The sequence below is a fragment of the Urocitellus parryii genome, chromosome 6 (assembly GCF_045843805.1).
Source record: "Urocitellus parryii isolate mUroPar1 chromosome 6, mUroPar1.hap1, whole genome shotgun sequence".
Classification (NCBI taxonomy): domain Eukaryota; kingdom Metazoa; phylum Chordata; class Mammalia; order Rodentia; family Sciuridae; genus Urocitellus; species Urocitellus parryii.
In genome coordinates this window covers 194,754,139-194,776,832 of record NC_135536.1, presented here as the reverse complement: position 1 = coordinate 194,776,832, position 22,694 = coordinate 194,754,139, and the positions used below count along the sequence as shown (strand labels likewise).

The 22,694-nt window shown below is 59.4% G+C and overlaps 1 protein-coding gene across 1 annotated transcript; it reads right to left on the bottom strand.

Annotated features, from left to right (window-relative positions):
- Window positions 1-198: 198 nt before the first annotated feature.
- Cdh22 (cadherin 22) lies at window positions 199-20,733 on the bottom strand. Its single transcript, XM_077800181.1, has 6 exons — window positions 20,432-20,733; window positions 19,906-20,042; window positions 9,776-9,897; window positions 9,544-9,661; window positions 3,395-3,646; window positions 199-761 (listed from the first exon to the last, which is right to left on the bottom strand). Exons 1-6 carry the CDS (start codon window positions 20,731-20,733, stop codon window positions 199-201), a joined length of 1,494 nt encoding a protein of 497 aa, XP_077656307.1.
- Window positions 20,734-22,694: the final 1,961 nt, after the last annotated feature.

Here is a 22,694-nt window from a genome sequence, read left to right as displayed (position 1 = left end):
CCTTTGCTAACCCGGAGCCACGCAGCGCCCGGCCTCCTTCCCTTTAATGACGATGGCCATCACTGCGCACCGCTGGACCCCAAAGCTGCGCCGCTGGAGGCGGGAGGCCGCCCTGTCGAGTCCGCTCTGCGCTCGGTCCGGCGCCCGGGGGCGGGAGGGTGGGCAGGGCAGAGGGGAGAGGCGGCGGCAGGGCGGGGGCTAGGAGGCCGGGGCCTCGTCGTCCGCGCGGTGGCCGGCGTAGAGCGCGGCCAGGGGCCGGAAGCGCGGGCCCCAGCTGCTGAGATAGGCGAAGTCCTGCTCCGAGCCCGACGAGCCGCTGTGCAGCGAGCTGAGCGAGGCGGCCGGCGAGTCCGCGCCCTCGAAGGCGTACGTCTGGAAGGCGTCGTAGGGCGGGACCGACAGGTCCCCGTCCGCCAGCGCCACCTTGCGGCTGATGAAGTCCCTGAACACCGAGAAGTCCGGCTCGGGGCTCGGCGGCCCCTGCGGGAGCGAGTGGCGCTCGGAGGGCAGCCGGGCCTGCGGGGGGCTGCCCGCGTCCCCCCCGCCGCCCCCGCCGCCGCCTCCGCCGCCCGCGTCGCCGCCCTTGAGCTCGCCGAAGTCGTAGAGGCTGCGCAGCGCCGACATGTCGTAGGCCTCCGTGTCCTGCTCGCCGCCGCCCTCGTCGTTGTATTTGATGACGTTGTCCCGCATGTCCTCGTCTTCGTCTGGGCTCAGGTGGCTCTTGTGGTGGCGCCTGAGGGTGAGGATCAGCAGCACCAGCACTGTGGGATGCAGAGGGCGCAGAGTGAGGGTCTCAGGGCATTAGGGGACCCCCCACCCCACCACTCAGAGGAGCAGGGGACTCCTCATCTGGCCAATTTCCTAGATTCCTGTTCAGAAAACACCTTTCTTAACAGCCAGACCCCAGCGGCCTGGAGAGGTGGGGAGCTACCCCTCAGGAGGTGGGCAAGTCGGGCGAGACCAGCACTGGCCATGAGGTGGCCGACCAGTGTGGTGGGTTTGTGGGTGTTGAGGTCTGGACCCAGCCTCTGAGGTCTCCATACATACTCCCTGTCTCTAGGTGCTGGGGCGGCGGAGGAGCCGGCTGAAAGACAGAGGGAGCTTTGGGGAAAGATGTCCTTGACCCTGGTCTTTCCTTCACCCTTGACCTCCTGGGTTCACTCCAGGAGTCCTGAGGTCTCCTCAGACTTCCAGGCCAGGTTGAGTGCCTTCACTTCTGAGCTCCCCTAGGAAGGGGTGCCTCCATCTGTCCTGCTCTCCTTAAAGTGTGGCCTCTGGGCCAGCAGCAGCAGCCCCCAGGGAACTTGTTAGAAATGCAGATCCTCGGGTCCATCCTAGGTCTGCCAGGTGGGGCCCAGCACTCTGTTTCTACAAGGTCTCTGGGTGAGGAAGAGGCAGCTTCTGCGCTGTCATAGACCAGGTTTGCTGCGTTCCCATGTCTGTCTCCCGGATGGGGAAATACATACACAGCCTAGATACTCTCAAGGACCTGGAAATGTTGCCCTAGCTTGGTGCCCCATGTGCAGAAAACACGCGAAGCATGCTCTGAGGGAAAGAATGAAGGGAAGAATAATTGAATGGACACCTGGGTGAGCGAAAGGGTGAGGGGGTGAATGAATTGGCTCCCGTCTTGGCTTCCAGGACTCACATTCTCCCCCTCTCACCTCCCTGAAGGCTCATTCTCAATTGTCTGAGCAGCTTTCTCCTTCTTCCCCGACCCCTTCACAGGAGAAGTCCCAGGACTCCACCTCCCTCTCCTGACGCTCTCCTCCAGTCTCATGGCTTTAAATTCCATTTAGAAACTGACAACTCCTATATCTCAGGCTCCAGCCTGAAACGCTCCCTTGGAATCTAGATTGTGCATCCAATTTCCTGCTCAACATGTCCTCTAGGTTGACCAAGAGACTCACTCTCAAACTTACATGACCAAAGTGGAAATGACAATCTTTCCCCCTTCCCCAGCCTCAGTGTCTCCCATCTTGGTAATGGCAACCCCCCACTTTTCAGTTACTCAGGGCTTTTAAAAGTCTCTTTTGTTCACTGGTGAATCCAGCGCCTCACGGGATGGATACATAAGTAAATGACGGTGGGCGGGTGAATGGATGCATGGATGGACAGACATATGCTGGGGACTGTGCCAGGGATTAGACTCTTCTTGCTGTTCCAGACAGTTCCAGCCAGGCCAGTGGCCGCAGCCGGCTGCTGGGGCCATTGGGCAGGCTACTGGCTTACCACCTAACAAGGTAGCTTGTGACAGGGAATGGCCCAGAGGAGGGCAGGAGGGGAGGAAGGTGTCAGGAGAGAAGTGGGAAAGATGGATGGACAGCTTTCGGAGCTGGAGGCCGGATCTGCAGAGGGGGATGCCCGCGAGAGCAGATGGTGGGGATTGCGGGAGGCGGGCGACAGATGTGCCAGGCTTGATCAGCGATTCCGCCCGTCACCTTTAGAGCACTGATGTGCACTTTCTTCGTCTGTGGGCAATTAGGCAGAAATTTGTTTGCACGGCCTCGGAAAATGAAACCGCTGTAAAGTGCACCCGCTGGAACAGGGCTCGGAGCCTCCGGCTGGGGCGGGGGTGGGCGGGGCCTGCGGAGAGGCGGAGCGCGGATGCGCAGGGCGGCGCGGGCCTTCAGAGGATGCGCAGCGCGGGCCGGGGGCCGCCGGCAGCTCCCGGGGAACCGAGCAGAGCTGCTGTCTGTCCTCTAGACACCCCGACACCCGGGTCAGCCCAGCTGCGGCAGGACTGGGGCATCAGTGGTCACCTGGGATGGGAGCCCGAGGGCCGCTTGAATCCCATTTAGCTCCTGAAACTTGACCTCTTCTCAGGGACACTTTGGGGCTCAAGGGCTGCTGGTGGGACTGGTACCAGACTGGTACCCCCTCCACAACGTCTTAAGATCCTGCCCCAGGGTCCCAAAGCTGGGCTCCCGGTTTAAATTCACAGCAGGAGGTGGAGTCAGAGGAGGGGCTCAGGTGAGAAGGTCGCCCACCCTCCCCCCGCCACTCAGCTGGGAGCCTGGGCCTCCTGGTCTTCAGGCAGGACCCTATGCCTGGCCGCCATGTGCCTGGCCCCGCAGTTGTGCCTCGTCTTTATGGAGAATTAAGGATCACAGACCCCGAGGAAGAGTTAAAAGACATGCCTGTTTTCTAAACGTGGGAGAACGCGGGCTGTGGGAGGTGGGCTGCGTGGACTCCATCCCAGGCGGGGACCACTCTGGGCGTGTGGGGCTGCTCTGTACCCAGGGGACCTCGGCTGGGCGCTGCGAGCTCATCTTTGAGATCAGCCGGGGCACCTCAATGAAGGGGGAAACTGGCCCATAGGGCTACTTGGGAAGGAAACCCAGGGACCCAGGACGGGGCCAATCAGAGGGCGGGAGGCTCCCGGTGGACTCACCGACCAGGATGAGGACACAGACCAGGAGAGCGATGAGGGCGCCCGGGCTGAGGGAGGCAGCCATGACAAAGGCCGTGGTGTTGCAGGACTGGATGGCACCAGAGCTGTCGCAGCCACAGATGCGGATGGTGAGCGTGCCCGTGCTGCTCAGCGTGGGCGGCCCGCTGTCCACCACGAGGATGGGCAGGAAGAACACGTCCTGCTCCTGCCGGTTGAAGCCCACGTGCTGAGTGTGCACCGCGGCTGTGTTGTCTGCAGCGGAAGAAGAGGGTGGCGTGACTCGGGCTGGGGTCAACCCCCACCCTGCCACCTCCTGATTCACCTTGGGATTTGCCTCTCTGGGCTCCAACAGCTGCCACCCATGTGACTCATGGGTCTCTTCTCCAGTCTCCCCAGTTCTGCCCCTGCTGCCCAGAGATCCCGTCCTGAGCCACTCAGCCCACAGTGTTGTCCTTAGCTGTCCCCAGATTCTATTCCCAGCTGCCTCGGGATGCTGTTTTCAGCTCTTCTAAGATTTTGTTCCATGCTGTGCCAAGGTACTGTCCCCAGCTATTCCAAGATTCTGTCCCCGGCTGGGCCAAGGTCCTCACCCCAGCTATGTTAAAAAAAAAAAAAGTTTCTCCTCATTCTCTCAACAGCCTGCTTATGTTCTGGGTCCCACTCCAGCTGCCCCATATTCTCCGACCCTAGGAGTCCTGTGACCCTTCTGTCATGGTTTACTGGGCCCTGACAAGTCCAGGGTCATCAGAGAGAACTGGGAGTGCTGGCTGGCGTCTGCCTTTGGTTGAGGAACCTTTCTGTCCTTCACGCCAGTCAAGAGTCCTGGAACCAACTCAGGGCTCTCTTCGTGAAGAGGTTGAGCCCGTAAGGCCGGGTGCACAGCCTCTGCATCCTGACGAGGAGACCCTAGAGCACAGGCCTCTTCATGCAGATCTTTCCTTTCTAGGCGGGCAGCAGGAGAGGACCGTGTGTGACCTGGCACAGACGGTGCTCACTGCATGGCTTCAGCCTGTTGCTGGGGAAGCCAGGCCGGGCTTGGGGAGGCGCGGCTAGTCTTGGAGCAAAGGCTCGTGACAGGTAGCACCTACTTCCTCCACTCCCCCTGCCCCTCCACACCTGGCCTGTGTGGTTCCGTTGCCCTGACCCTCTTGGTTCTGCACATCATGGTGATCTGGAGGGCTGGGAGCCCAGCTGGCCACTGCCCCGCCATTCATAGCCAACTTCACTAAAGAAGGTCCTCCCGCCTCTTCCCACCCTCCCAGTCATTGGGCTCGATCTTCAACCTGAGATTTGGGGCAGCCTGGCTCCCTCTCCAGCTTTGTGGCTCCCGATCATCCAGGTCAGCCTATCCTTGTATGGAGAAGAAAAGTGAGACCCCCCCCCAAAGGGTCTATTTGGAAAGGAAACTAGGACCTCAGGATGGGGACCAATCCCTTCCCCAGTAGCCCCTTCCTGGATGACCCTCCACTTCAGTGCCCCAGACCTGACCTTCTTTATCATGAACATAATACAGGAAGGACTGGCTTGTAACCTTGGGAATATCCAGGAAGTGACCAGATGTCCAGATGAGATAAGTTTGTAGTAAGTTGAAGGCTGCCCATGAGGTGATGGGCACAGAAAGATCCATGATATTATTTTACAACTTTTACACACATTTGAGTATTTCCATGCACATATTAAAATAGTACTCAGAATGTATCGTTCACTAGCTTGGAAAATTTAGCTGGACCTTTGGACCCTGGTGTCCTCATTGTAAACTGAGAAAAAGGGCATCACACGTGAAGATTAAATGTCGTAATTCATGCATAACCTTAGAGCAGTCCCCAGCATCGAGAACTTCTCCATAAATGCTGGTCAACATTTTCCCCAGCTCACCCATTTTCCCCAGGCTGCGCCCTGCACCCTGTGCCCTGCCCTGCCCGGCCTCCCCGAGCTCCTCACAGAGTTCCCGCTGTCTGCCGCACCCTCCCCACCTTCTTGCCCAGGCAGATTGCTCATCCATCACACTCCAGCTAAATGTCACCTCCTTTCTGTGGCCTCTTTTCTCTGCTTCCTGGGAAGGAAGGATTTATGCCCCCTCCCTGCTCTGACAATGCAGATGCCATGCACCATTCTGTGGCAGCCTTGTCACCTTGTATTAAGCTGGCGAGTGCCCCCTCTCTGCTACCTGGCCAGCTGGGACCTGGCACTGAGCCAGTCTTGAGGAACGACACTTGAAGGAAGCATAGCTCTTGGGCTAACTGTGGTTGTGTGCCCGATCCTCAAGCTGTGGCTTGGACTCTGGCCCTTCTGTCAAGGGGTGAGTCACCCCAGCTGTGGAGACATCACCTTTGACTGGGGAAGAAGGAGCTCGAGGGCAAGTAGAGGAAAGAAGGAACAGAGAGGACTCTGTCCTGACTGGATGCTTTTTATGCATCAGGACAGTGTGGGGACTTTAAGTACATAGCAATGTTGAATCTCATGAGCAAGACCCAGGGTTTTATTTTCCTTTTATATGTGTGGAAATGGAGGTTCAAAGAGAAGTGACTCATTTGAATTAATCTAGTGAAATCATCCATCCACCCACCAGTGCATTCATCCATTCATTCATTGATCCATCCATCCCTCCACTAGTATATCCATCCATCCATTCATCATTCATCCATTCGTCCATTCACCTGTCCATCTGTCCATCCATCCACCCACCTGTACATCCATCCATCCATCCATCCATCCATCCACCCACCTGTACATCCATCCATCCATCCATCCACCCACCTGTACACCCATCCATTCATTCATCAATCCATCCATCCCTCCACTAGTATATCCATCCATCCATTCATCATTCATCCATTCATCCATTCACCTGTCCATCTGTCCATTCATCCCTCCACCTGTACATCCATCCATCCATCCATTCCTCCACCTGTACATCCATCCATCCATTCGCCCATTCCTCCATCTGTCCATCCATCCATTCATCCTTCCACCTGTATATCCATCCATCCATCCACCTGTACATCCATCCATCCATCTATCCATTCATCCATCCACCTGTACATCCATCCATCTATCCATTCATCCATCCACCTGTACATCCATCCATCCATCCATTCCTCCACCTGTACATCCATCCATCCATTCGCCCATTCCTCCATCTGTCCATCCATCCATTCATCCTTCCACCTGTACATCCATCCATCCATCCATTCATCCATCCACCTGTACATCCATCCATCCATCCATTCATCCATCCACCTGTACATCCATTCATCCATCCACCTGTACATCCATCCATCCATCCTTTCACCTGTACATCCATCTATCCATCCATCCACCTGTCCATCCAGCCACCTGTACATCCATCCATCCACCCATCCATCCTTCATTCTCCATCCTCACCCATCCATCATCCATCATCCCTCCATCTTCTACCTACCCATCCATCTACCTGTCTTCCATCCTTCCTTCCCTCTTCCCTTCCTCCTTCCCTTCCTCCCTCTCTTCTAACAGATCTTAATTAACCACTATGGCCAGGCGTCATGCTACTCACTGTGGGAAAACAACACCGAGCTAAATGACCTGCAGTCTTGGATTGGAGCTCTCACTCTAATGGGAGAGATGAATGCTAATCAAACAAATGCACACTTTGGTCTACAGTTACAAACATGGCGAGTGCTGTGGGGGACAAGGGCAGGAAGAGCACATGCCAGAGGACTCGACCAGCCTGGGAGGTTGGGCTGAGCCTCTGAAGGAAGGAACACTGTTCCTGAGTCCTGAGCAACAAGTTCAGGGAAAGGGAAGAGCCCAGGCACAGTCAGGAGGGTGGAAGAAACAGCTAGAGTGAGCCCAGCGGAGGCTGGGGGGAGGCAGGAGCACATCACAGACAGTTTGGAGGCTGACTTTGGTAAGGAATTTGGATATATTTTAAAAGCAGAGGCCATTGATTGGAGGATTTTAAGCAAATAAGTGACCTAATGACATCGTCCATTCATTCAACAGCAAATATGCATTGAACACACTCCTATGTCAAGACTCTCTTAGCCCCAGGGGAACCCAGCAATCACTAAACAGACATGGTTCCCTTCTGGGCAAGGAAGCTTAAGATCTTATGTTCCAGAATGGGCGTGGAAGAGCAGTCAGGAAGGCTGCGTGTTTTGGGTGAGATAATTGTGGTAGTGGAGGAACTGGGTAGACAGATTTGAGAAATGAGTGTCTGGCTCTGGCTCAGTCTCAAATTGCCAAACAGGAACAGAGATGTTCATCTCTCAGGTTGCTGTCTTTGGCCATGCAAACATATGTTCAGAGAGCTCTGGTCCCACTACTCCTCTACCCCGCAGAAGGGATTCCCCCCACGTCATCCCTGAACTCATCAAGCTACCCTCCTGGGCAGCAGCTGGTTTCTGCTGGGGAAGCCCCTGGCCACCCCAGACCCTACCCAACCCTTCTAGGTGGGATCTGCGCCCGGCCCTGCATCCATCCATCTGGCCTGACATACATCAGTGTCAATCCCTGGCTGCAAAAGCAATATTTATAAATCACGTTTCCAAACTGGCTACAAATTTGTACAGAGAAACAGATGGGTTGGGGTGGCCGTTTGTCACCTAGGATATTTATGCAGGGAGGAGGAGGGGCTTGCTTGGCACGCGGCAGAGAGGGCCTCAGGGACTGGAGGGAGAGACCTTGGTGGCTGCTCCGACCTCAGCCTGCTGTCCCTGGGACTTACTCCAGGCGGTCACACAGGGAGAAAGCTCCGGAAGTCACAAGTCAAACAGCAGCCAGGACACAACCCCAGGCCCCTGGTGTCGGAAAGAAGTGTGAACCTGGGGACAGGGTAGCTGCGTCTCTTGGGCCAGCCTGGAATACGCTGGAGGGCGGCGTAGGCTGCGCTGTACGTGGTGAGAACCCTGAAATACTCCTAGAAAGGCTTAAAGGCCTGGTGCAGCCCTTCCTGCTGCCCCAGCCTGTCCCCCAGGTGTCCTCTGATCTTTAACACCACCAAGCCACTAAGGGGTTAGTGCCCGGCACAGAGGGGCTCCGGGGCCTTGCCCGGGTTGGGGTTAGGGTTTTTCTGGTTATCTGAGCTGCTAGGCTGGGTATTAAATATTCCTACTATGGTTCCTGGGAATACAGAGGGGCCTGGCCTCAGAGGCCACCAAGGTCTCTCCCTTTATGGGCTGGGGTGTAAAGGCCTTGGGGTCAACGGAAGACCTGTTCCAGGGCGAGACGCAACAAATGTGAGCTGTCCCCCAGCGCCTCTCTGAGTCCCTTTCCTCAGGGTCCTGCCTCTCGCCCCCTCTGTCGCAGCAGGTCCCCTTCCATCCCAACCCTGCTCCCACCTCAGGGCCTCTGCAGACTGCCGCTTCACCAGGGTGGTTCTCGGTCATTACTAGCCCCTGTTTACAGATGATGAACTGCGGTTCAGAGAGGGCCAGACACTTGCCAGGGCTGCACAGGGATCAGGGACCCAGGGCCCTCACTCCCCCTGCACTGGCGCCTGCCTCCCCCTGGGTCCGTCCCTTAGGGTTGAACAACTTGCAGAGGTGCCCTGGGATGGAGGCTCACTGAGGCCTCCGCTCAGGTGGGAGGACCGTGGACTTCGGGCTGTGAGCTGGGGCAGAAACACCTGTGTCTGAGGCAGCTGTGGCCTTGAGCCCTGCTCACCACTGGCTCCCTGGAGGGCAGGGGCAGACTTTAAGTCTCTCTTAGAGTCTCAGTTTTACCACCTGAAAAATAGGAGAGGGGCTGGAAAGCCACCCTCCAGGGGATGCCGATGGCCACTCCAAGGGCCGTGGGGATGCTGAGGGCGTGGGGCAGGCGGTGCACTTCTGTGCCACCGCCTGAGGACGGCCTGTGTGACCCCTTCCACCTTCGCTTATGGCAGGAGGTCCTCACTCTGTCCTTGCCACGTGTCCTCTCTGGATCTTTCCACTGACCTCTCTCCACCCTTGGATGCCCCCTCCCTCTGCCAACCCCTCCGCTCCTTCTTGATGGTTTGGCCAGTGGGTTTGGGAACAGCCCCGCTGGGCGGGGTCTTTCTGTGACCTTAGACCCAACGTGGGTCCCCTGGGTGTCCCAGTCCCTCTATCTGTAAGAAGGGAAGAGGGTGGGGAGGCCAGGCCCGCCCACGGTGCACCCTGGGGTTGGGTGGCGCACAGGCCACTCACCTTGGATGTCCAGCAGAGAGAAGTGGGGGTTGCTGGGAGCCTCGGGCACCAGGCGGAAGTAGAAGCGGTGCCCGCCCTGGGGCTCGTCTCTGTCCACCACACTGATGGTCTGGATGAGCTGGAGGGCAGGGGGGGCAGGGGCCAGTGACGGGGCTGAGGCCACTCTGGGCCAGGCTGGAGGGTGTCCTGGCCTTTCCTGGCAGCAGCCCCGTCCCCAGCCCCTCAGGGGTACCTGGCCTGGCTTGGCGTCCTCGCACACCGCTGCCTCGTAGGGCGTGGCCAGCTCTGGGGGGTTGTCATTCACATCCAGGATTCGGATCCTCAGGGACGCCCGGGAGAGCTGAGCATGATTGTCTGTAACGAGAGCACAGGAGGAAGGCAGGGGCGTCCCGCGTGAGGGCTGGGGGACAACAGCAGGACAAGGTCTGCCACCAGGTCCAGGGTCAGTGGAGTCGCACAGAGCGCTGGGTTGACCACGCGCATTAGAGGACCAGGACCAGGGACATCTGGACTCCATCCCCACCGCCATGAGCATCATCATGGCTGCAGTCAACCCCAGGACCACCACTGCCATCCTCACCACCATTCCTGAGACCATCCCTGCCTTGGACTCTGTCCTCACTGCCCCTCCCAGCGTGAGTCGGCGCTCCGCCCACTCATAGCCCCGCCCACCCGGCGCAAGACCGCCCACCCAGCGCTCCGCCCACCCGCGCACCGCCCACCTCCGCACCGCCCACCCCGCATCGCCCACCCAGCGCTCGGCCCACCCCCACACCGCCCACCCAGCGCACTGCCCACCCAGCGCACCGCCGCCATCCCCACTCTGTTACCGTCGCCATTGCCGTCCCCACCATGGCCATCAGCTGGGATGGGCACCCTCAGCACTGGCCCTGCTCTCGTCACCCCCCATCAGAAGAACACGACCACCTTTATCACCACTCCACCAGCAGCGTCCCCTGTGGCCACCCGACATCACGTCCCCGTCCTCACCCACACCTCTCCGCAGTGACCACCACAGTGACGAGCCACACTGTTACTCCCTTACCCTCGCCACAATCGCCAGCGTCACCACCACGTCACCCCCGACCCAGCAACACCATCGTGGCCACTCCTGCCTCCGACCCACCACCCAGAGCACTGGGATGCACCGGGAGCGTCCACAGCCATCACTTCAGCTGTCGGTGCAGAAACCCTACGTTTGTGTCTCCACCTTGCAAAGAGGAGACGAGAACTCGGGACGTCAAAGGACCGGTCAGCTGCCGGCTGGACTCTCAGGCCTCTGATCCTGAAAGGCCACACCGGGCTAAGGAGGCGGATTCTGCCAGCAGAGGCAACTGGGATGTGCACGAGGTCAAGGCCCCAGTCTTATCTGCCTCCGGGTCCTGTCGCAGGACCCAGCATGGTTCAGCAGAGCAGGTTGAACAAAAGAATAAACCCTGGAAGGACAGAGACCGAAGGAGGCTGGATTCCAGGGGTGACTGAGACCCTGACCCAGGGTTTGATCTTGGGCAAGGCTCTGTCCTCTTTGATATCAGTTTCCACATGGGAAATGAACAGGGTACAGTGATGAAGAACAGGGGCTTGAGCCTGGTGGTTCTGATCCCAACCCTGCCACTTAGTAGCTGTGTGATCTGAGACAAGTCACTTGACTTCTCTGTGCCTTAGCTTCTCACCTGCAAACCAGGTCTCATAGCAACAGGTTGGCTAGGAGAGAGATTGCCTGAATGTTTGTTAAACACATAAAACTGTAACAAAGAACAACCGCAAAGCAAGTGCTACATAAGTATTTGTTAAATAAACAAATAAACATCCTCAAAGTGACTCTAGGTGGGAGTGCTTCACCCGCTGGTGAATTCTCATGCTGTTCATTCTCATGCTGTCCCTTTCTGGCCTGCCCCTGCCCTGGGCCTCTGAGTGCCCGCTGTACCTCATCCTCAGCTGTCCAACCCTGTGACTGTCACTTACCTGTTCCACCTGCCACTGACCTCGGGGGCATGGGGAAATGGCACCCCACTTCCCAGCGGCAGCTTGGATGACAGGTCTCAGGCTGGGCGGGTCAGGAGCTATTTTGGTGGCAGCCTTTGGAACCCTCAGCAGCCAGGCGCCCCGAGCTCTGGGTAAGGGGACTGGTTGGCTGCTGCCTCCTCTGAACCCGGGGCTGCTGGATGCCACTGCAGCTGCTCGTGTGTTGATAAGGGAGAACCGGAGGCGGGCGGGGGCCTCCTGGGGGCCGGGGAGGGGCGTCCCTCTTTAGCTCAGAAATTCCCGACCCCTCTCTGGAGCTCCCCTCCGCCTGGGGCACCTTATCTCCTCGGCTCACCCAGATCTGCCGCCGCTCCAGCGATTAGAGGGCGCCTCCGGGGCTGAGAGGTGGCAGTCGTGACGGGGAGGCCGGGCCAGCGTTATTTTTGAGAGCGGGTGTTGCCAGGGAACCCCCACAGACAGATGGGGTGCCTCCTGGAGGCTGGGGAGAGGAGGGCGAGGCCCACAGCCAGGAACCCAGGCTGCGGCCCAGCTGGGGTGGGGGTGGGAGCCGCGGGGCCTGAGTGGCCTTCCTGGGCATCCCCCTGCAGTGGGTGCGGCAGCGGGCGGGGAGCCTGGGTCCTCCAGGCCACGCAGAAGGGAGACGGCCGGGCAGCCGAGAGCTCAGGAGGCCCCTGGTCCAGGAGACCCCAGGACTGACAGCTGCTGGGTCGTGCTAGGGCCTCTCCTGCCTCCTTTTTAAAATATTTTTTAGCTGAGCATGGACACTAGGCCTTTATTTCTTTGTTTTTCTGTGGTGCTGAGGATGGAACCCAGGGCCTCACTCGGGCCAGGCAAGCGAGCCACCCCCCAGCCGCTCCAATGACCTTTTAAAAAATGCCACAGGTCACCTCTTGGGAAAGCCCTGGCCGTGCTGGCATGAGTGAGGGCCTCAGATCCACAGGGTGGGCCCTGAGGGAGCTGGGCCTCGGGCTTGTCCTGGGGAACTGGGCTGGCCCAGACCCAGGGCTTTCAGCCGCCCCCGAGCCCTGACATGGGGGCAGCGGCCCTCGGGGGCTGTCCATAGGAAGCACCTGAGGAGCCTTTCACACATGCCAGCAGGGTGCTCGGCCACCGGTGTGGTTTCAGTAGTTCCCCAGGGAAATCTCACGGGCGTCAAGGATGGCCAACAAGTGACCGAGGGTGACCGGCAGGTCACCTCCGACTGGCTTCTCCCAACCCCCCGATTACAGTTAGTATTTGATAATAATTTCTGGGTTCATCATCTTATAAATTTGTGTTGTTAACAGAGAATCCCTCAGTTGCCCACCCTTGACCACCGTGCAGGATTTTCCACTTTATAGCACCTGATGGGTGGCCTTGAGTGAGTATCAAACACCCCCGAAGGGGGACTGTTAAACCCATTTTGTTGATGAGGACACTGAGGCCCAGTGAGGGGTGGGAATGTCCCCCCAAGTCAGGTGAGTCTGCCTTAGGCCCAGGGTCAGGTCGTGAGTCTCCCGATTCTAAGTGTTTGGTCCAGATATAACGGACCCGGCTCTCCTTCTGCCTGAGTTTTGTCCATTCGATGGCAGCTACTGCTCAGACCCAGCAGCTGACCTCACCCAATGCCCAGCGGCAGGTGCCCTCCAGGGACTTGGTCCCCCACAGCCTCCCCCCTTGGCATCTCAGTTCAGCTGACTGACATGCAAATTAGTTTAATTATTTCTTCTTCTAAAATAAATTATATTTTGCAGTAGCTGCAATATGTTGTGTCAGGCAAAATTACATTCAATATTTTTAAACTAATTGATGCAGCCTCGGGGAAGGCTGATTGACAGCCCGGAGCCGAGCAGGCCTGCAGCCTTAACCGATTCCTAAATTAAAATTAAACGTGCTCTGGCCCGGTGCGTCCTCCGTGAGCTGGCGCACCACGAATCTGGGGAGGTGGCAGGTGGAGCCCTGGGGGCCCAAGGGGACCAAGGAGGTTAGGCAGCTGTGTGGGTACCTCAGAGGAGACCAAGCTCAGGGCCGGAGCCCGGCTGGGCCACGTGGTGGGTCTCTTTCCTCCCTGGGCACAGAGTTCAGCAGATACAGCTTGGAGTGGGCCGTTTGGAACTGAGGCTTGTGGTTTGCGCTGACAACTGTGGATTAAGAGCCTCTTGGTACCAAGGACACAGCATGAGCAAGAACAACACAGCCTCTTGGTCTAGTGGCCGAGACAGATGCTACTCCTAGCTATGACGAGAGCTGAGAGAAAAGGGTTGGGGGCTCTGAGAGTAGCAGGCAGGAAGTCCTGCCCTGACGGGGTGCAGAGGTGCTGTCCTGGAGTAAGAGAGATTCCTGACGCGATCTGGCTGGGAAGGAACCAGGCAAAGGTGATGGGAAAGGGAAGATGTTCTATGGAGCAGGATCGGCATGTGCAAAGACCCTGGGGGGCGAAGGGAGGCTGCAGATCTCTTTCAAGGACGCTTGTGTCCCTGGCCGTCACTCACTTGGCATCTGGACCAAACTGAGTGTGCGGGTGTTGGAAGACAGTGGGAAGGAAGAGGGGACCAGGAGGAATGTGCTCCTTCCCCGACGGGCAGCAGCCAGCATGGTCCAGGGGCGGTTCTGCCCCATTTTGTCCTGTCAGCTCCATGGAGGGAGGGGCTAATAGCATTGCTGTCTTAAGGAGGAGGGAATGGGCAGAACTGTGAAGCGACTCTCTTGCAGGAAACAAGTGACACCTGGGAATTGAACACGGCTCGGGTCCAAAGGGTGGGGGCGGCTCTGGACCACCAGAGGGTACTGCCTTTCTTAACGACTTCAGCTGCCAGAACTTTCTGGCCTTCAAGACCCCAAACAAATGTCCTGCCTCCTCCAGGAAGCTCTCCTTGACTCCCTCAGCCCGGCTGGGCATGCCCCCAAGGCCCATGGATTGCCCTGCCGTGGGCTCCCTCACCTCATCCTTCTCCCTTCCCCAGGGCCTTTCCCCTCGCCACCCCACACACAGCACGTCCCTGCCTCACGTCACTCCATAGCGGTCCCCCAGCATCCTCTGTGTCCCTACGTAACTTGCTTCTCCTCATCCTTCTCTCTGTCAGCAGAACATTTGTCCCCTATTGTTTCCTGCTGTATGCACGGCATACAGTAGGTGCTTAATAAAGATGCCCCTGAGTCAGTGCACTGCCTGAGTGTCCCTGTCTGTGCCCCATGCTCCAAGAGGGATGCTGGGGAGGGGACCGGAGAGAGCAAGGCCTTCCCGATGGACAGCTTCCCTGGGGGCTGCACCCCTCGGGGACCGTCCATCTGAGAAGCAGGGGATGGCCGTGGCCTCTGGCTCCTCTCTCGGGACCAGAGTCTTCTCATCCAAACAAGCGGAGGTGGACGCAGTGGTCCTCCTTGGCTATCACAGAGGAAGAGATGCCCAGAGAGAAGAGGGGGGGTGGGTGCGGGCGGCAGGGGAGAGGCAGGAGGTGGGGGAGGGGAGCCCAGGGACCTTCCCCCCCCCTTCCCCAGGGAATTAAACCCTCTCCGAACGCCAGGCTCTGATTGGAGCTGGCCAGCTGGGCAGGAAGATTGATCATCCCAATTACCACCGCCAAGGCGGGCGGTGGGGGGGGGCTAGGTGACAGGAGGGGGTGCTCCAGGGAGGGGACCTCCTGGCACTCCTTGCCCTGTCTCCACATGCCTCATGGGAAGAGGAGGCTCAGGAGCCCTTCTCTGCGTCTCCAGGGTCCTCCCATTTGCTTTCCCGTGGAGGGGGAAGGCCTGGCCCTGACCTTGTAGGGACGAGGAGGAGTTCTGGGTGAAGCAGGGCCTGAAACCATGGCGTCCTCAGAATTTGGGGGGAGGGGAGGAGAAAGGTGGCACAGGACCCTGGGCGTCCCCTAGTCCAGAGCCCAGGCCGACGGATGCTCCTCTGGGGATGGGGTTCACCACCTCTCAGAGCAGCCTCACCCAGCCTCCCTGACTCCCCTCAGTGTCCAGGTCCTGTCTGGGCACCCAGCATGGGGCGATGCCCGAGTCCCTGCAGCCTCCTATCTCTTCCAACAGCGCTCCCCCAGAGCCCGCGGGAACGATGGGGACCTCGCACCTGACCTTGGACTCTTCAGCTCAAAGCCCTGCCCTGGCTCCCTGTCACCTCCAGGAGATGTGGGATTCATCAGGGGACGCCAGAGGCCCTTCCTGCCAGGGCCAGTGAGTAGCCTCAGCACCCCTACCTAGCCCACCTGGCCAGCTCTTCTCCAGCCCAGCCTCCAGCCAGACCTGTCCTTCTGTCCTCAGAATGGGCAGGGGCTGCCACGCCTCCAAGCCTTGGCCCCTGAGCCTCCCTTCCTGCTGCCCCTTTGGGTGGGCCAGGTGTGGGCTGCTCCCCAGGGACGCCACAGCCCCCTTCCTTGGACTCTGCCTTAGCTGACAGCTGGCCTGTCTCTCCTGCCCTCCTGTGAGCCCCAGGGCCGTGGCCACGCATGTTTATCACCGGATCCCAGTGCCCAGCCCAAGCTGGTGGCATGGATGACAAGAGGCCCTCAGAAAACACTGGCTGAAGGGGGACACGGGGACATGCTGAGGGAGACAGAGCGGGCACTCTGTGGCCACCCGGCTCCCACCTGCTCCTCCCTCTGTGGCCCCCCGAGGGCCACTGGATGGGAGTCAGAAAGCCTCATGGGCAGCGGCCCTTTCCTGGGTGGGTCCCCGTCTCTCCAGCTGAGGGGTGTGGCGGGGCTGGGGTCCACCATCCGACACGCCTTCTCCCCTCAAATGAGCCCAGGGGCCTTCACCCTGAGCCACATCCCCAGCCCTTTTTATATTTTTGATCTTGAGACAGGGTCTCTCTAACTTGCTGAGGCTGGCTTTGAACTTGCGGTCCTCCTGCCTCAGCCTCCCAAGACACGGGGATTACAGGCCTGTGCCCAGCCTCCGATGCCTTTCCTGACTATTAGTTCCACCTGCTGGGTGCTGGGCACCATGCTAGGCCCTTGACATCAACTCCCTGGGGGTGGGGGTTATGTTTCATATAAAACCCAGCTCAGTGTCTGGGATAAGCATTAAATAAGCAGAAGCTGCTGTTATCGAGTGGTTATTCCTACAGTGACCCAATGAGGTGGCACTGCCGCCAACACGGAGCAGAGGAGAGACTCAGTGAGGAGGGGCGCCGTGCCACCCGCGCCAGGCTGCTCTGTTCTCCCAACTGGCCGCACAAGCCCATTCATTCGTCCCCTCCGTAAATATGCATTCCCTCTCCCACGGCCCTGGCGGGTACCGAAGGTTGCAGATAGAGATGAGACCCCGTCCTCGGGAGTACAGATGAGACCCCGGGAAGGTTCAGTTTGCTGGGGAAGAGGGGAGTCACTAAATATGCAGATAAATGCATCTGTAAACTGCAGTGCGCTTGGTGGCAGGAAGGGGAATGCCCAGTGTTGTGAGATGTGACTTGGCTGGGTGACCCAGACGGGGGAGCTCCTAGGGGGCTGGTTCAGGTTAACGCTTTGCTGTCCTGGTCAGCTAGCCCGAGTCCTTCCAGACTGCTGGATGCGGTCCCTGGGCCTGCCCTGCCCTGTGCGCCTTTCCAAGTCCCCCACTCCGCCCAGCCTCTTTGAAGACGGTCCCTTTACAACTGCCCTTTCCACCGAAGGATTCAGACACAAATTGTACTTTAAATTCAATATCGGTCATTAATATTTCATGATTACAAAACGTTAAAGATAATGTCAGTGGAAGGAGGTCTGCATGGGCAGAATGGATGACTCAGAAGTTCGGGAGCGGGGGCCGGCATACTAAGTGGGCTGGGAGGCTTTGAGGTAATCTGGGATGACAGGCGGCGGCTCCTGGCCGAGGGCGACATTCTCTGAGGTGCGCACCAAGCTCCTCGGCTGTGTATAAATATTTCCCCTCTGATTCTTGTCACCTCGTGTTTGTCATGCCTGGGAGCAGGTGGGGCTGCTGTGACCCCCCTGCCACCATCCCTCCGTTTCTGAGAACGACAAACGGACACTTCTACAGGAGGACACAGGGCCAGGCGGCATTGCAGCTGGGGCTCGGACTGGCTCCTGGGGGCGGGAGACCTAGGGTCAGGCCTGGCCCTGCATGGACTTGCCCTGTTTTTCGGGGGCTATTGCTGTTCCTGCCTGGGCTTCTGTCTCCTCATCTGTAAAATGGGGACACTAATTTTGTACTCATCTCCTGGAGGTGGCAAGAAGGTAGAGTGGGTTTGTCACTTGCCACAGCTCTTGATTAGCGCCAGCACCAAGGAAATACCAGGGGAAGGGGGTCTGGCAGAGAGGCGGCTCTGGAGTCAGGCCGGGGCTGGGAATCTGGACACATCACTATAAAGTGCCCGGAGTCCATGCTCAAGTCATGTGCCGAGTCCAGGCCATCAGACAGCCATTAGGTGAGCATTTATTAGGTCCCAAGCAGGAGGCCAAGCCTTTGTTTCCTCCTCCTGTTTAGCCCTCCCCACTCTGTGTGGGAAGAAGCACTCATTTCCCCATTGGTCAGCACCTGGGGGAGGGCTGGGCAGGGCCAGTGGGTGGCGGTTCAGAGGCAGGGGCCAGTCTTCCTTCCCCACGGTGGCTAGTGGCTGGGGTTGGTGGTGGGATGCGGTGGGGCTCTGAGGGCAGAGTGCCAGGAACCGTCCAGGTCCCAGCTCTGCCACGGCTGTCCTTGGCCCAATCTCCTAATTCTCTGAGCCTCAATTTTTTCCAACAGTAAAATGGGCGCTGGTCATGCTACTGATCAGGATTCAACAAAAGTACGTGCGAGAAAGCGGGAGCCCCGAACGCGCAGCGAGCGGAGCCTGTCACGGGGTGCGCAGGAGTGGGCCCCCCTCATCTGTCCAGCGGCGGCTCCACCGACCCGCCCCTGCCGGCCCTTTCTGAAAGAGACCCACTGGGTAGGCGCGCCATGCTTGACCCAAGAAGGGCCTTGCCGGTGGTGGCCCGTCAGGCAGGTGACAGGCTGGGGGGCCTGTGCGGGGGGCAGGGAGAGGAGGGGTCTCCCCCCAGCCAGGCTCAGGGCTCCCAGGGAGCGGGTTCACTTCCTCTCCAGCCACCTTTGTCGTCTCTCTTCCAAGGGGAGGAGGAGTGGATTCAAAGGCTCCGGAGCAGCAGGCTGAGGTCGGAGCCCGCTTTGTATTTTCTTTTAAACCGCAGTTGAAAGAGAGGAAGGAACTTCAGCTCAGGGACTTCCTCGGCCCTGGAAGGGGCTGGTGGGGGCTGGAAGCCCGAGGCACCGGCAGTCGGGAGGGGCAGCTGGGCCCCAGCAGAGCAGAGCTGCCACCTGCAACCCGCGGGGCCATGTGACGGCCCCTGGCGGCTCTGTGGGCTCCTGGGGCGCACGCGCATGCGCACTGGAGAGCAGGTGGAGGCGGAGGACTGGCGGCACTCTCTGTGCCCTCTCCTGGTGCCCCACGAGTCCCAGCGCCCTGTGCTCCTCACCTCCACAGCCTCACTTTTCTGGACCCCATAACTCAGGCCCCCAGCTGCGCCCAATTCTCTCTCACACATACACATTTATGTGCACACACACACACTGTTCCAGAAACTTCTCAGTGTGCCAAGCTGTCTGCAGTGTGGGAAACGAGGCCAGCACCTGAGTCACCCTTGACCCTCCCGTCTCTCACCTGCATGTCAGGTTGATCTCCAGCCTGCATCTGCCACTGCCCCAGGCGAGGCCACCAGAGTTCCTCCTCTGCTCAAGTCCCTCCTGTGACTCCTGTCTCACTGGGAGCAGAGTCTAAAGACTCCACAACGGCCAACTACTGTGACCCTAACTACTGTGAACCTCGCCAGCCATGCCAGCCCCCTGGCTGCTCCCCTAACACAGGGCTGGCCAGCGGCGGCTGCCACCTCAGGGCCTTTGCACTGGGCTGCTCTTCTAGAAGCAGCACGTGGCCCTCACTTTACTGAGGTCTTTGCAGAAATGGCTTCCAACCCGGCGGCCTCACCCTAGGAGAAACTCCGCCCCTTTTCCTTCCAAGCCCCTGCCCTGCTCTTCTCCCCTGGTTCTTTCTTAGCACTTCACTTCATCTGACGTCATGCACACCCCTTCTCTCAGCCTGCTGATGGCCTTGCTGTCTCCCATGAGGACAGGCACTTTTCTGTCTTGCCAAGGCTGTGTTCCCAGGCCCTGCACCAGGGCTTGGCAAGTAATTGCTCAATAAAAGAGAAAAAAGCTGGTCTCAAAACCAGCCCTATCCCCTTGACTGGAGACCTTCATTTCGGCGGACCAGCTTTTGCCACCACCTCTGCTCAGCTGGGGTCTTGGCCCAGTTTCTTACCTTTTGCCCCGCCCTCAACACTGGCTCCGCCCCATAGATTTTGACTGACAGCTCAATCTTGGCCCCGCCCCAGCCATTGGCCCCGCCCCTCAGCCTCTGCCCGCCCTGTGTGTCCCTGGTGGTGCCACCCAGCTCACCGGCTTCCATGGCCAGCACTGTGATGTTGTGCCAGCCTGCGGTCTCGCGGTCCAGCCCCTTGCCGGTCACGATGGCGCCTGTGTCCTCATCAATATCGAAGATCTGGTCCAAATCCGAGGCGCGGTCGATGGCGTATCTGGGGAAGGCAGGCGGGGCTGATTGAAGGTGCCCCAGGCCCGTGGAGCCCGGCGCACGGACCCCTCCCTCCGCCTGCCCCAGATACGGAGGGCAGAGACTCTGTCCGGGAGGGAGCCCTGGGTCGGCCTCGCGGGTGGCCTGGGCCAGCTGTCCCTCAGTCTTCCCGAGCCTCCGCGGGGGCAGGGCTGATGGTGACTTGCACCCCACGGTCGCTGCCTCTGAGAACAGGCAGCGAGCCTGGCCCGGTCCCAGGTCCCAGGTCCCAGCCTCGCCTTTCCACAATAGGTGGCCCCGGGCTTGATGGCGAAGGGCTGGGGAAGGCACTCGGGGCAGTGGGGACAGCGGCGGGTGAAATGGCCCAGGGAAGGGTCAAGGGGGCAGAGTCACCCATGGGAAGCGGGAGGGCTGGGCGCGGGGACCCTCGGGCGCCGAATTCGAGGGCTGGGCATGTCCCGCGGGGCTGGGGGAGAGCTGTGAGTGGGAGCGGGGACAGTTGTGGCTTCTCCGGGGTCGGGTGGCGGGCGGCCGCGGGGAGGGCCGGGCAGGTCCAGGGCTCCTCCCGCCTGCGCAGCGCAGCTCCGCGCTAATCTGCGGCTTTTCAGTTGCCGCGTGAAAAAGCCCTTTGTTCCGCCTTCTTCCCGGGCCTTTGTGCGGCGGCTCCAGGCCTGAAAGGCCCGTGTCCAACACATGTCTCGGGCGGCGGCGGCCAGAGAGGCCCCGCCAGCGCCGGCCCCGCTTCCCGGCGCTGATAACGCGGCGGGGCGCACAGCCGGGCCGGCCTCAGACAAAGACCTCCAGAGCCAGGCGCAGGCCCATTGTGCAGCCCGGACAAAGCAGCCCTCCCCCAGGCGGAGGGCCCTTCCCCCAAAGCCCAGAGAGGGCCACCGAGTCCCAGGGAGGAGAGGCCACCAGAAGCACTGGCTGCCGGGAGCCCAAAGCCTGAGATGGCCCTTCAATGGGCTCTTGGCTGCGCCGCCCCAGATCTCTAGGCCTCAGTTTCTCCACCTGATGGAGACGGTGACCCCGTGGGGCTGCAGGGGTCAGAGAGCGGTCAGCTGGGATGCTCATCTGCGGCTGTGACTTTGACAAGACTCCTTTTGCGTCTGGAAAGAACTCAGGTGTGGGTCAAGGAGGAGCCGGCCTTGGTGGCAGTCCTTACTTATTCTTTTCCTATTTACTCGTTGGGAGTGAAGGCACAGGGCAAACTGTAAAGGACTGTGCACATGCACACAGTGGGCCTAAGAAGCCTGTCTCCCGAATCCCTGCTGTAACACTCCTTCCTGTCCCTACGCTGCTGAGCCCACCATCTTCCTGCCCCTGGCGGGCCTGGTCCCACTGAGCTGGAAGATTCAGACACAAGATGGTGACGCCTCCCCTACAGCACCTTGGCTTGCAGCTGGCCTTCTCCCCAGCCACCCCCCACTCCAGGTGCCTTCTCTGTACTGCTCTGTGCTAGGCACGGGGACAAAGAGGCAAGGGAGACGGACGAGGATCCTGCCAGGCGTCCTGTGAGACCGATGCGATCTCCCCACTTTGCAGATGAAGACACTGAGGCTCAGAGAGAAAACCTGCCAAACCTAGGGATACAGAGGCAGCTGTGCAGGTGGACTGACCGGCTGAAGTGGGGAAGAGGGATTAACTTGCCAAGCCCTGGGTCCTGGGCCCAGGAGTACCTGCTCAAGGTGGGCTGGGGCTTTATCTGATTTACACAAAGTCGCCCTCTGGGCCGGCCGTGCCCCATGCCCAGGGCTGCACAGTGATTCTGTTGCAGAATTGAACCTACATTAGGGACTCTTTGCCCCCTGCCTCCAGTCGCCTGGCCCTGTCAGATGTTTGGGTCTCAAGGAGGAAGGAGGCGGCTCTGAGCATGGCCAGGCTGGAGGGAACTCAGAGGCCGCTCTTGATTCTGTGGGTGGAGGGAGGCTGCAGGCCAGGGCGGGGCTGGGGAGCGGCTCAGCTGGCAGGAGGGTGCCCGCTGCCCTCCCTCTGGTCCGACCCCTCCCCCTCCCTTCTCCACCCCCGCCGCCAGTGTTTCTCTTGTGTTTCTTCCTGGAGAGGAAAGGCTGAGCCAGACCCAAGTGGAGACAGCTGCCCCAGGCCAAGGGGCAGGTGCCATGGACCGTTGTGGAGACTTGGGCTAAGGTCAGTGCGGCTGGCTGGCTGGACCCAGGTGTCTCTGTTCCAGAGACCCCGAGAGTGAGGGGGAGGGCAGGGTGGGAGGTCTCTGAATGTGACAAGGACTGTGGCCTGGCAGGTGTGGGGGTGCAGGGGGCTGGTGCACCTCATGTGCAGGTACACGCACGAGTTGCACGTCTGGTCTGTGTGGGTGGAAAGTGTGTGTGTGTGACATGAGTGTGTGTGTGTGTGTGTGTGTGTGTGTGGAATGGCAAAGGCTCAAGAGGGAGTCGCTCCACCCTGGGTCTGCAGCCAGGTCCATGCTGTCCCCAGATAAGTCACTTCCGCCTTGAGCCTTAACAGAGACGTTGATCCTGCCTCTCAAGCTGCCGGGAGGACGGACAGCCCACAGGACGTCCAGCTGAGTTCCAGGAAAATTACCCCACGATGGAAGCAATTGTCGTTCTAATTATGATTCAGAAAGATCTGGCAGGGTGTGCGCAGGAGTCCCCCACCCAGCGTGCATCTGTGTCTG